This window comes from Bradysia coprophila, chromosome II, assembly GCF_014529535.1.
Source record: "Bradysia coprophila strain Holo2 chromosome II, BU_Bcop_v1, whole genome shotgun sequence".
In the NCBI taxonomy this organism is placed as follows: Eukaryota; Metazoa; Arthropoda; class Insecta; order Diptera; family Sciaridae; genus Bradysia; species Bradysia coprophila.
In genome coordinates this window covers 12,123,407-12,138,534 of record NC_050735.1, presented here as the reverse complement: position 1 = coordinate 12,138,534, position 15,128 = coordinate 12,123,407, and the positions used below count along the sequence as shown (strand labels likewise).

General features: G+C 34.7%; 1 protein-coding gene across 2 annotated transcripts in view; it reads right to left on the bottom strand.

Annotated features, from left to right (window-relative positions):
* The window catches only part of LOC119073406 (arrestin homolog), a 116,885-nt gene that overhangs the window by 26,341 nt on the left and 75,416 nt on the right, over positions 1-15,128 (bottom strand). The window contains exons 7-10 of one of the 2 annotated variants that reach the window (XM_037178854.1): positions 12,091-12,181; positions 11,961-12,017; positions 11,593-11,900; positions 2,201-2,356 (exon numbers count right to left, since the gene is read on the bottom strand). In XM_037178854.1, the coding sequence (XP_037034749.1) occupies positions 2,201-2,356; positions 11,593-11,900; positions 11,961-12,017; positions 12,091-12,181 (612 nt within the window). Of the gene's footprint in view, positions 1-2,200; positions 2,357-11,592; positions 12,018-12,090; positions 12,182-15,128 lie in introns of both variants that reach the window. The other variant, XM_037178845.1, reaches the window with a different exon arrangement.

Here is a 15,128-nt window from a genome sequence, read left to right as displayed (position 1 = left end):
CATAACTTTAAATAATGTTTAAGGAATTTCCGCACTTAATTTAACTGTTAAACTCGAAGTGGGGTAGATAGAATTCGTTGCGCTTTTCATTCTCGGTTATTAGCGCAGATTTATTTACATAAAGTTTGTTCACCTTTAGAAAACACAATTTTAGATTTGTCAGAGTTTCAAAAGTCATCGATAGTCAGGTCAATAGGTGTTTGAAATTTTGGCATAAAATTTGAATTTGCTGAGGAATTTTCAAATTTTGCGCCAAAATATAATAATCTGGAATCACTTAATTGCTTGCTGACTGGGACCACCGATGACTGTTAAAACTCTAAAAAACCTCATATCAAATATGTTCCGAACTATATAAAAAAAAACCCACTGTACAATGTAGGTGAGAGTCGAATGTAGTGAGTAGAAATATCATTGTAGCCTCGATTGTAACTTAATAAACTTTACGCGTTGTATACCGTTATCGGAAGTAAATTTTCTGACGTGTCTTGAATTATGAAACATTGATTTTCTTGTTGCTATAAATAATAGAAAACCGCAGTGATTTCAACACGCACCGGTCTTTATTTCAAATACTAAACACGACGTTATTTGTAAGCTCATTACATAGGTCAATTTAACTATCAGTAAGGTTGATTGAAACTTATCAACAGCTATCAAAAATTAGTTAATATCACATTTTTGTTTTATGTAGGATCTGATATTTCTAGTCCCACAGACTCTGACAGCTGTTATATTGAATGAAATATTTGATTTTTTTCCCAGTCGAAATTTTAGTCGCACACATGTAACGACCCTACCAGTTTACTGGGATACAAATCAAAAAACCATTCAATATCAAGACTGTAAAATCTGTGGATCTAGAAATTATGTAGAATCTGTTGAAAACGAAAACGAAAACGAAAACGAAAATGTGATATGAAGTAAATTTTTTTAAGTGTAATACGTAGAGCCACTGGAAACAATGGAATCGTTCATTCATAGTGAAAAAATGGTAAGGTTAAATCTGGATCAAACACACGGTATTGTAAGAATGTGTACGATGCAGAACAGAACTGGATTGATCCGATTCAATAAGACGAAATTAATAAATTGGTTAATTGAGCAGAAGTTAGAGACCAAAGTTGTAAATTACAAAAGATTGACAGTGACATTTCCCAGTGATTAAAACGTCAACGAAAATTAAGTTAATACGGGGATCCTGGTCACACGCGCTCGGGTATCAACAGGAAAACAGATAATCACAACATTTTGACCATACCTCTGCTCCTAGCATGAACAAAAAGAAATATTCGGAGGCTTATGCAATCAAAATAGGCTTTGCATTTCTTTCGTCAAGACAGGAATCATGATTTCTTGGTGGGAATAAAAACACACAACTCATGCAATCATCCGCACACAGGTGTTTGCAATTTCAAATTTAAATTTGACGGCTTTTTGACGTTAGAAAAATGAGTGCACGTTTTAGGAGCAGTGCTATGCTTTGATATTATAAACTGCCGGAAACACTGGTTTTAAAGTGTTAGTCACTGTAGTTTGAGAAAACTTTTTTTTTCTGCTGAAGCAAATCTCAATCAATCGTTTAAGTAAGCTTATTCATGATGAACTCCAACACGATCGGAGAACGGGTTTTACAAATCACATAGGGTGCGCAAAACTTCCATTGAGGATAAATGCTCTTTTTTGCGGAAACCCACTTTTCCATTTTTATTTAATCGTTTGATCAAATTGCAAGGAAAACCTGCCATTCGGAGAAAATCAAGCACACAGGCACTCCGATTTAAAAAAAAAAATAATAAAATTGAATGCTTGCAGTTCCGAAATGGTTTTAAAACCAACACCAACGGTATACAGCATCTCATAAACATCTTTTTTAATCGGAGAAACTTTTGCAACCCTCCGATTATTATTTTAAAGCAGTTGTTACTACAACCCTCCGGGTTGTTGACATTCGCAAAGTAGCAGTTTCTAGTAGTGTACCAGAAACTGCAAACACTAAAACTCAACGATACTGATGAACAATAACATCAACAACGGTAAAATAGAGTGGCCATAACATAACATCATGGGATTCGCAACAGTTACGCAAATAGAGCTTTTGTTATGGTTACAATGTTGCAGAAAGGAAAATATTTTTTTTCAATTAACATTTGTTTTTATTTTCATGTTGCGTTATTTAACGTGAACATTGTGTACTCACCCTAATTTTCCGTATAATTTTTCTGCTATTGTTTCGTACATCTATCGTAACTGATATGTGTTCGCCATGGCCATATGCTGATTTGTTTAAAGCTGCTCTCAAACTGACACGACCGTCCGTCCATAGAAAGGGTTTATCAACCGATCCTTCCGGTCCCTTTAATATAATTAAAATTTAATTTTGAAACAAAATACGCCATCATCGTAAAGCAATTCTATTCAATATGGGTCATAACAGCTACTGCAGGGAAAAATGAAGTAGAAAAAAAGACGTGCCAAACCGACCGTCCCACCCATACTTTAAATTCAAGTAAATGCGTGCTTGGTGTGAGATTTATGTATACTGGCATCGGTGGTCGGTGTTGAAACTCGAAACAAAATTCCGTTTCAAATATTGTGAAGTTAATTAAATTTCTTTGGTTAGCTACGTACCGGCTTAGAACTGGTAAATGTGTATGTAAGTGACTATTTATTGATCAATTTTACCCTTGCACACTCGTGTCAAACTGTTAACGACCATAAACGAACATCGGTTAATGGTATTTAACATCAAAGTGATGCACTCCCATTTGGAACTCATTTTTCGCTTGGTTGTTAGAATAAACTTGGGTATTAAACTTATATGAAAAGAGCCCATAATAAACGATGCGTTTACCAGCAAAGCAATAAATTGTCTAGATAGATGGAAAATATGGGACAGATAAATGCAGAGGGTTGGAATATGGAACTTTTCTATTTTTAAAAATTTACGACTTTGATTTTATGATTGCCATACAAAGTACGAAGTGTAATTAGTCGGGCATTCATTCATACAACAAGAATGAGCAAGAAAATTCTTTGTCTTCGTGTGAGGTTTTGTATACACATTTAATCGTCGCGAAGGCGTTCACCTTTACTTGTTCATTTTAATACTTTGTGCGGGTGTTTTATCACACTAAAATCTTATAAAGCCCGGTTGGACTAAAACACACTAATTTGCACGAAATTGTCGAAAGAATCTTTTAGGTCAGTTTAGATCAATTGTTAGGCCACGTTGTACAAGAAAGCTTCAAGTTGCTTCTGACGAAACAAACAATTGTTAGGCCTGACTATACTCGAAAAAATAAATTATTGCAAAGCGTGCATTTTAGGCTATTTGGACCCTGCTGTATACTATTGAAACCTATGCCGTTAAGCGTTATTTTCGGTAGTACTCAGAGTTTTCCGTCGATCTACCAAAACCGAATTGAGTGTGTTGCAATAGATTTTACGTTATTAGTGAGGGAATGTCAATGTGCCTTTTCCCGTCACTATGGAAAAGTCTTTCCCTCGCTCCGTACTATAATAATTGATACCTCGTATCACAATGAGTAAAAGAATCTCGGGCTAAAGCAGTCGGATTCTCTTACTCACGTGATATCAAATTCCTCCATTCCTCCGAATTAGCTTTAAAAAAACTAGGCAGCCGTACGAGTTCAACGAGCTATCACACGTTCTTGTAGCTTAAAATTTGGCCACGCAATAAATCTTCCAAGAAGCCCCATTTCCATACATTTTGGTCAATTACAGTACTTTAAACGAATTTTCCAAATTTTTTAAATTTTTCAATTTTTCAAAATTTTTAAAACACGGTGCGGTTGAATGAATTTTAACCGAGCATTTCGATGCACTTTTGATGTTTTTGGATATTATTAGTCAGCTCGGAGCCCTGAACAAGGTTCCACAACAATTTTTGATTTTCATCCTTATTGTCGGTGACATTGGTGCATAGCCCATCCTGTCTACAGAGAGAGAGTGGTGGATAACTGGTTGTGGTTTCAATCGATAGTGCCTGAAATTCTAATAACAATTGTACAAAAATTTGGTACCCTAAGTGCAAGTAAAGCCGGCAGAGACCCGCTAAAGTTGAAAAAAACGTGATTTTCAAACAGTCATAGAGACGTGGATATTTGAGGGATGATGCTAATAAATAGTTTTAGCAGTAGAGCAACATTTCCTCTACCAATGACCAAAAAATTATTTCTGTAGACCAACTGCGTATAGGCCGACAGTAGCTCAAACTTTTTCCCTCATATTTGGTAAAATTTGCAGGTTTCAGAGGCACCTGAGACGCACTTTTAAATTTAAAAATAAAATAAAATGAATAATTCTGAAATGCTGAAAGTCTCCGTTGTCCATCGACACCACACATGCAATGACTCATGTCAACAGTACCGATATATTGGATGAATAAGTGAAATAATAAGAGGATATAAATTGCGACCAAATAACATAACAGAAAATCAAACCAAACTTCCAAAACAACTGATATCAGTCAAAACACTCAAAGAGTAAAAGTGACGCAAGTCCCTGGGCATACTTCCAAAACAACTGATATCGCTGTAGGTGACGCATTCTGCGCTTGTACGCAAAAATTGTCAAAGCAAAAATTAGGCCGAAAAAATTCTAGAAGAAAAATTTTACCAAAAAAATTTTGCGTCACAAGTGGCTTGTTACTTTAAAACTGGACAATGTTTCGAACAAACTGTAAAAAAATGTGGAATAAATTTTCATACAAAAAAGTACTCGAATTTTTTTTACCCCAATGAATGTTTAATTGGAATCTAAAATTAATTGCATGATTTCAGTGTACACACACCAGTGCAGATAATTCATGTTTCCACTCGTAGTTTTTCAATTATCATAAAGCTCAGCATTTCAAGTATAATCATTAACCGCAATAATGTACATCATCAAAACATTTAGCGTCGGTTCTGTAATAAATCACGGAATTTTGCTCAAAATTAGTTTTTTTTTATTCAAATAATTGAAGTCGTTATCATTTCATATCGTTTGCGTTAAACAGTTGTGTAATTTAGGCCGAAAGTACACGAGCAATTTTGTATTGATGGGGTCGACAATTATTTTGATACGTTTTCCATTGTTCAATATTCATCACAGGCTAAACAATGGAAAACGCACCATAATTGTCGATCACATTACCGCGAAATAGCTCGTGGGCTTTCGTTGATCGGACAATTATGATGAATTTTCCATTGTAATCAGATATTCACCACAGGCATAATTGTCAATCTTAGCTCTTAGCATAACTCAAAATTGTTCTTGTGTCACTGGCCATAAATCCTAGGCCGCACGTAAAGCAGAATTTAAATTTTTTTAGAAGCCTCCCCTCTTGTCATGCTTTTGCGACAAAACAATGTCACCCCCGTAGGTCGAGTGTGACAATATCACATAATGTACAAAAGTGAACTTTTGTGTGGTTAATTAGGTATCCTCATACCACTTAAGTTTACATTTTATCACTGTTTTTGACCCGTTATCGTAAATAAAAATCCAAAATCAAATGCTAATCGGGCAACAGGGGGCTGTTATTGGGAATTTAATTTACAGAAATTTCAGAAAATTGGCGAAATTCACCTAAATTTACGTAAACTTTTACGTAAATGTTGGGTAATTACGTTTCAGCGATTTCAGTAACCCAATGATGTGCCGTGTCGAGCAAAAACATCTGACCATTCGGCTATTGAGACATTAGCGAAAGAATGTAATTTCTTCCTTTTAACTTCGTTTCAAATAATTGGACGATGTTTTTTCTTTGACATCGTGAGATTCGTCGAAACGAAGCTAAACGAATGAAATTTCATTTTTCTAATTTACGCAATTTTTGAGGCTACGATCTAGTGAAAAAACAACATCATCTGACAAGTTGTTGCATAAATAACTATTATATATTGGTCACTAAAGCTTTTGCTACTCCCATTAAATTAAATTACTGACTTAGACGCAAACATGGATAAGAGAATTAATACAATTTTTATATCAACCATCATTCATGTTCACACCAACCACCTGACACGCAGTCTATAATGAAACTATTTTATGCCTTTAATGTCGAATTAAAAATCAATCAGACAACAACGTTTAATCCTAACGCATTACGTTATTCGCAGTACATAAATGCCATTTACTTATTTTATATACAAAAAAAGGTCATCCAGTATTTATGTATCAAAAGCTATTCCCATCCGGATTATATTCACAAATAGCTGAAAGTTTGCATGATTTCATTTTGGCACGCACATTAAATATTTTATATTGTGTATACAAAAGACTTTTTTTATACCACACCACACTGCCTCCGAACCTAAAAGCAACAATAAAAATAAAAGGAAAATGAGAGAGAAAAACTCTTTATGGTTGAGTTCAAAAGTGAAAATTGTGTATAGATTAGACAATATATGCGATATGTATACGAGATAAGCCTTCATTATGATTGCATATCCTATTATACACATTTGTTTTTGTATAATTTAGAATGATGTAGAGTGTATGCGTGCCATAAAATGTTTAGACATTTCACCCGTGTAATGTTTGTGTTTCGCAATTTCGTAAATATTCATTCAAATAACCATTCATAGTGAGCAGAAAATTGAAATTTATTTCGAAATATGCTGGATCTTCTGGCTGCATGTTAGTATACTATATCTGTAAGTCTATGGGTGCCAATCAAGCATAAAGACGACTTTTGTAAAAAAAACGTATGTTCTACTAGTGGAGTACCACAGGCTTCGGTCGGGACAAAAATATTTTCACCTGTAAAAAAATAAATTATCTCCAAAGAGTAACTTCACGCCTTAAACCTTTTTAAGTTTTACAAAAATGTTTACCCGCTTAAAGAATGCATCCACGACGCAAACGAGACAAAAAAATCAAACGTCAAATAAATTTTTGATGATAGCACTCACGGCAGAGTAAAAGTAACCCAGGAAGGAGCGATTGTTTGACTTGAGGCCTGAATTATCTAGTAGCCCTATTTATTTTGCGAATTAAATTTTTCAATTTATGTCAATGTTCATTTGAGTTCATTTTCATACAGTTTATTAGGTCCCTTATTTGACATTTCAAAAATGAACCGCTCCAGCCTGGTTTATTTTGCTCTGCCGTGTAGCAGTTCATTAAAATCCTTTTTAAAAATTTAGGATTGCAATAACAACCACGAATGTGTTAGCTTTTAATAAAAATTAGTTTTGGTTGTAGTCGCTCTGAGAAAAGTCAGCTGTTTAACGAAATTTTCATAAACTGCTCATTTTTCTCAGAGCTGGTCAAACTGCTGTAAGCTAACACATTCGTGGTCGTTATTGCGATCCTATATTTTGGAAAAAGGATTCTCGAAAGATCACAAAAATAAAGTGTTCTGAAGGTTACCCAAAAAATTTCTTCTGATCCGAGTGCTACCTAAAAGAAGTTCAAAACGAGCAAAGCGGGTAACCTTCAGGAAGACCGTGAGATATCAACACTAAACCAAAATCCAGTTTTTAAAAAACGCCCAATATGCTTTTCAACAAAGCATCGATGCCTCTTAATGTAGACCTTTAGCCTACATTTATGCGGATAATATTAATGTTTTTGATGATTTCTCTGTACTAATTTCTTTTTTAAAGATCACACAAAAATGTGTTAGTTTGATTATCGATTTGTCATTTGTGATCGATGCTTAAAGTGTGTTCAACACGTTCAGAAAAGTAAGAATCCCATCATTGTAATGATTGACGTTGAAAGTTGATTTAGCTCTCGAGATTATACGTGTCTTTTACAATAAGGAACCATGCGCTAACGTAATTTTTTTTAAAGGATTCACACGGATAAGTTAAGCGAAAGATCGCAGAAGTCTACGATTCGTTATTTAAGAAGAAACTAGAAGTAAGTCTGTCTAGCTATTTTGAGGTGTAAATTTCTAATATATTTCGTGTTAGATTTTGTAGCTACTAAGTCACAGACGAATGAACTTATCAATAAATCTGAAATCAAGAAAATTGGGTTTCATTTCGAACATCGTATGTGAATGCTGACAAAACTAGTTCAAGACAACTTCGGTCCTTTCGCTATACAAATGTAAACTTTAATTTCATCTCAGTATCCATTTAACAAGAATAATATTGCGCATCTGAAGGTTTTCTCTTTCCTTCAGATATTTGCAGTCACTATTTTTAGTAACAAATTTCGCAAAATTTTCCAGAATTTTCACAAATATTCTTAGAATTTCCCGCATTTTTTCATAATTTCCCAAAATATTTTTTTTGGGAAATTCTAGAAAAACTGGGAAAATGTAATTTTAAAAATAATTTAACATCATTGTGACATCATTGTCGATCAGTCGTACTACAACAAGACAAGCTGAAAATTCGAAATGGCACAGAACAGACCTGTTTGAAATTATGAAAAGCTCAGTGCTTATAACATCACAAGTGATGATTGTTTAATACCCGTTTGTCAATTTGTTCTACTAAGAGCGCCATCGTTTTTTCTACGAACAAATCATTTGCTATAAATGTAGTCTCATTGCTGGAAGCAGACTGGTGACATTTTCTCATAATGTTTATTACTCCACCCCCATTTCTCGACAATCATCTAAATAAGTCTCGTAACCGAACCAAACAACATTTTCGTCAAGAAACGTGCTGTCACTGCATTAGTAAGCTTACAGCAAAATCTTTATTTTTCTTTTCAATCCATAAGCTCATCTCAGAGTTTACTGCACTTGCTTTAGATGCAATACGTGCACAAAGTACATAATTGAAACAAGTCTACTTTCTACGATGGTCAGGGTGCATGAACAATGAATATATAGAAATTTACCAGAGTCAAAATAAGAGTTCATTTCGATTACATCTACTATTTCGAATAATATGTAACTAACCATTGCAACCTCGACACAAGTATTTCGGTTCCGTACAGCTTAATGGCGTTTTAACGCTTTTTTTCTTTAGATATACCAAATCTATCATTTTCAACTTTCTAATGATTCAACAGTTCATTCTCCATTATGTGATAGAGAAAGCGAACGATTCGATAAATATTAACCTGCCGAATTCCAAATATGTAGAAAATATGTTGCCTCATTGTGTGTTTTCAGCGACAAATAAAAGCGAATAATCTGCGTGTCTTGTCGATATTTATGAGAACGGATTGGGATTATATGTGGTGGGTATGGATGTTTAATAAACAATGCTTATTAGTCAAAGCCGAGTAATTTTCGTCATGATTTGGTTTCCTTTTATTTGGAAGTATAAATTTAAGCAATTCATATTGTCGAACACAAAATCCGTTACGTTCTCAAACGGATTACTTCGGCGTGTGTTAAATGTGTATGCTCCAATTAGAATCATAAATAATTAATCTCTGCAAATCCTTAATGAACACCGAATTCTATATTTTCATTATCCGACAATAAGTTTTCTGCGAACATTTTAATTATCGTCGCGAAATTATTTATTCGACGAATTAGGCTCATTTCAAATACTAAATCTGTTGTACGTTTGTATGTTCTGGAGTGAGTTTGGTACACGTAGTAGTTGTACGCATATATGGATAAGGATGTAAATAAAAACAAACAAAATTCACAACCAGGGTTGGATTTTAGGTCTCAAGCGTGGTTTCACGCAGATGTGTTCGAGTCTTTAGTCTTTAGTCTTCGAGAAAATTTCTTCTTTAATTCTTTTTGATCGGAATCTTAAGAGGTGATTTGCTTAGGAAAAAACCGTGCAGATATATGGAATGAATAACGAGCATACGCATGGAAGGTAAAAAGACAGAAAGAGAAGGTAATTTCACATTGATTATATTGAACTAATTGAAATTTAGTAGCTAGTCTAGCTAAGATCGATCAGGGCAAGGTTGGCAAGGAATATATCTAAATATTCCAAGAAACAAATTTTTTGAACGGTAGAGCAGTAAAGAACTTAGACTAACAATAATGGATAGTACATTAAAAGCAATGGATTCTTTGCAAATTTGTAGCCGGAAAATATTCTTTTTTCGATGATTTCTCTGAATAAAAGACTTTTTTGAAAAATTAAATCCATTCAAGCACGCAAAGGAAAAATTGGTTTGTGGTTGATAACTTATCCCATTTGGAGAAACCTTTGCAGATTGTGTAAAATGTAATCTGCACAGATTTCTCCAAGTGTGATCAATTTTTCCTTAAAAAGTAACACATTTTTGCATGCTCTTTCAAAAAAAAAGTTCAAAGAAATCATTGAAAAACGAATATTTTACCGCCTAAATGTAGGCTACAAATTTGCAAAGAATCCATTGCTCTTAATGATTTAAATTGGTAACGAAGTGGCAGTCTGCACACGGATGAAGAAAGTCTCACTGTACGATTCTATTCCATTTAATCTTTCCGAAAAAGCAACGCTTAGGGACTCCACCCTATTACAAAAGGCGATGTTAGTGCGCTATTACTGCGACTCTTTGCATCTGGGATTCTGGGTGTAACAAACATCTATAAGTCCTAAGTACTAAGTCTATATGCACTGCACACAGATGCAAATAGCCCTTTAACAATAATACAGCGACCATAACGAACGAGCGGGCTTGGTAGTTACGTGCTGGCCGACAATTCCACATTGAATTTTTCTAGCGGATACGACGCATTGGTAACGTCCTAAAGTTCAATCAAGCTTCATAATTTGGGTAGTTGCTGAATGACTCGTATGACGTAACTCAAATACGATGAATTCGTGTACATCTAGCCTACATTTAGGCGCGAGATATCATTTTAGCACCTTTCTTCAGCGAGTATTTTCATACCGCGTTAACTCAGACTTCTCTACCATTCAAAAGTATTCGATCATTGGGTGTTTTCAGTGTAAATTGACAAACTTTGAGAGGGCGCCAAAAATCGAAATGGTACCGGATTTTCACGAAAGATGGCGCATTCGATAGCTTGATCCTTAATCTTTAAACGAAAAATATACAAAATATTTTCACCAAATATGAAAATATGGAGAATTTTCAATTTTCCGGAAGGTCTGCATGGCCTGGGAACAAATTTGTTCATCGACTCTGCAGACCTTTGCAAAAATTAGGATTTCTCAAAAATTTCATATTTGGTGAAAACATTTTTTATATTTTTCCTCTAAAGATTAAGGATCAAGCTATCCAATGCGCCATCTTTCGTGAAAATCCGGTACCATTTCGATACTTGGCGCCCTCTCAAAGTTTGTCAATTTTTACTGAAAACACTCAATGATCGAATACTTTTGAACGGTAGTGTCAATTGTTATTGGCCATAAAAGGCTGCTAGTGAGGTCTCTAAACAAGCAAACATTTGCACTTGGGTACACCGACAATCAATCACCTTTGGAAAAAGTGTATTTAGAGTCTATGACATACATAATCGACTGTTACCCGATCCGGCACTGCACCCAGTTGAACAGTTAAACTGTACCAACCCAGAGGATGTGATGATTCGGTAAATATATTTCTGAATATATTTAGCTTAAAGATTATCTCTGTTTACGTTATTTATAAAATGGTGTTCAAATTCAAAAGGATATTTTTCACCGCATAAAAGGAAAATCCATACACACACAACACAAGAAAAATTTTCAATAGCAACAAAAAACTCACCCTACTCTCACCGAACCGTTGAAATGAGCCACCCACATCGATACGTGACATCGAACCGACATTATCCTGTTTCACTTGTGGCTCGTGTTCCTCGACACTGTTCGCAGCTGTACTTGCTGTGGTAGTGAATTTATTCGCTAACTTCAGTGCTTTCGGCGACAGCCGTAGTCTCAATGTTCGTGGCAGTATGGTCGAATTGGAACTATTCGGTAACTGATACAGTTTCGCTTCGGCAGGAACTTTGTGGATCACGCGAACGCCCAATCGTACCATACTGCGGCGTTGCAATCGTTCCTCGTCTTGTTCAGCTACATTGTGTAGAGTTAATTGATTTTCAACTGAATTTGTGGGAATATTTAATGTCGTACCCATGTGAATCCGGATGTCGTAGCTCGTGCCAATGGGTGCACCGTTATAGCGTTTCGCTGGAATTTAAAAAAAATGTTTTCATAATTTTTCTCGTTTCGCATTTGAAATTTTTTCGATGAAAATCCGTACCTGGAATCAACTGTACACTTGGCGGTGCCAACTGACCAATCTCCAAAGAAAATGGATGAGCATTTTTACCTAATCTATCGATGAGTGCTTGCTGTAAATATAACGAAATAGTGGGCTAAACTGATTAATTACTCGAAAAAGCAGGTCGAATTGACTACAATAAAAGAAAAAATTCGCTCGACCACAAAAACTGTCCCGTCGGATAAGTGAGGGATAATGTAATAATGTATCAGATATACCATCCAAAAACGTATACCGAAAAGCGTGTAATCGATTTTCGTGGTGTGTGCTATATAAACGCAGCATATTTATACAGTAAAAGCATTTTTATGTTATGTCCTCGGGGTCAATGAAATATTTTGTGTGGTGCGTTTAATCAGCAGGGAATAGGGAAAGAAGAATATTGCTTCATATAAACAACTATACAACCAAAAAATGTTTTTTTTTTCTAACTTTCTTTTTTTGTGTGTGGATTTAATATCAAAAAAGGGTTCGAAGATAAAATTTACGTTCAATTTTGTTTGAGGAAGTCAGATGAGATTTATTCAAATTTATTGTGGCTCTTTAAACATTTATGGATAACAATAAAAACAATTCCGCAATATAATTAAATCAATGTTTAATCGATCCCCCCGCCCCCATATAGATTTATGATTTACCATAAATTGAATTCGTAATTCGATAAATATATTATCACAGGAATTTAATGGTCGATTGTATCAACATAAATTAGATGAAAATAGATTGCTATTTTGGGAATTATTTATATTTCTCTCATCAAAATGTTGTGGGATTAGAGTGCCAATTGGCGGAATCCAGTTTCTTTTGAGGTTTCTTTAATGAAGTAACCAAATATCATTGCCTCAACGTTTCAATCAGTTTTTAACCAGTTATGAACTTTATTCATGTGTAACGCCTAAAAAAGCTTTTCGTGTTAATGTAACGAATAAACAAATAAAAAAAAATTCTTTCTCTAAAAAAGTTCCTCCTGATGTCGAAACACATTGAGGCAAGCATTGAGGCAAAAAACTTATTTCTTTTTAAGAAATTGAACTCCGCATTCTCACAATTGGCATTCTCACCCCAGTAACACAATATTCCGATGCAAAACAACCTCGAAAACAACATCCAAATCAAAATTTATATTTAACCTTCTACATTGTGATGTTATCATTCATCGATACATACCGTATATTATATCGATGTTATCATTACATTTAAAGTAAACCTCAGTTCATCGCTTATCATTCGTAATCGTTGTTGATAAGAGATGAATTTGGTCATTTAAAAAAATTAGATCCGATCGTTTAGGCCACACGAGCAATTTCGTATTGATGTGATCGACAATTATGCTGCGTTTTCCATTGTAATTCGATATTTATTCACCTGGTCAAACAATGGAAAACGCAGTGTAATAAGTCCCTTATTTGACATTTTGTACCGAGTTGGGTTCGATTTTTCGTGGAATTTTTTTCAGTTTTTATATGGACAGCCGATAGTCTTTAAACAGACTTCCTAATAAATAAATTTTTAACGATTTTTAAATACTAATTTTGATTAAGTCAAAAATCTACTGAGAAGTAGTGGTCCACTAATACATAACATAATGGATAATAACATCGTATTTATCACTCACAGAACATTGTTCTTCTGCTATTAAAAGTTCTCTCATGCCCTTCCGTTTCTTCCATAAGAAGATCGTCGAATTTTAAACAATTAATTCGGGATACGTTCGGGCCACGTCAGGTTTTAGTTTCTTCAGTTTTGAACTCTCGGATTTAATTCGGGTCGTCTAGCTATGCTGGTGCAAAAAACAGGTGACAACATTTCGCTAGCCAATTAACAGGTAGGAGCAAATTACATCAAATCCAAATACAAAGTAACTTGATACCAGACTACCCTTTTGTATTCTGAAATTTTTAACGAAAAAAGTTGCGGCCTGGTGTCGAAAAATCTGATTTGGGTAAAGTGGATTCAGTTACATATAACAACGTTGGCAATAATTTTCAAGTTTCCAAGTTGACATCGGCAACTGCTAGCATGCAGACTTTTTAGAGAAAGCTCATATTTTGTCAAGTTCCGAATTCGGAAATGGTGCGTGAGGATATCTCTGAGTCTCCGCTTCTAGATTAAAGGGAAGCAGCTTATAGTTCCACGTTGGAAAGTATTGGGGACTAACATACTAGGTACCGCTTACACAATGACATAAACAGATTTGTGACACTAGATTTAACTGATCAAAATGCAAGGTTCAAAATGTAATTCCATTTTTTTCAGTTTATTGCAAAACATATCACCCACACCCTCAACTAATAATACACCTTTCAATAACCTAAAAAAATTGTTGACCAATGATCATAGCTGAAGATGATTTAAATAATCACACAGGACGCCCTTTTCAACATAATTTATTTTAGATATTTTTTTAATAATTGTCCGAACCGCACGTATTTGTGCCAGCAAGCCATCAATTAGAGACTCGAAACATAGCACTGACAATACAGGAAAAAAACCTGGCCGAATTGTTGTCAGACCATAAACCCAACACTCACTTCAAAGCATTCTACTGGTAAAACAATCGGAATAACTACCAATCAAATTAAAATCAGATACAATTCCGATAAAATACGTACAATGTACTCAAAGATATGAACTTATGTCGTCGCAAATAACGCCACCCCCAACCCATCACGTTTGATGTTATTGAGCAATTTCATTTACATAATTAGGGTTCGTGCCGTATGACGATTTAAAAACGCTCTTGTTGGGGTAGTATGATATTTACATTGAGTTGAATTTCGCTTTTCTGTTATTATTCATGGAGGACGTGTTCTTTTTATAATGCTCATGACAAGTGATATCATTACGCTATTGCACGGGATTTTATGCATACCACACCACATACATATAATGATGAATTGCGAATATGAAGCCAGGTGGTTGTAATATTCAGCGGTAAATATTTACGTTGTCTACTTTTTATTACAATTTACAATTCGCTTCATTGCCTTAGATGGTATACCTTTCGGGAAAATCGG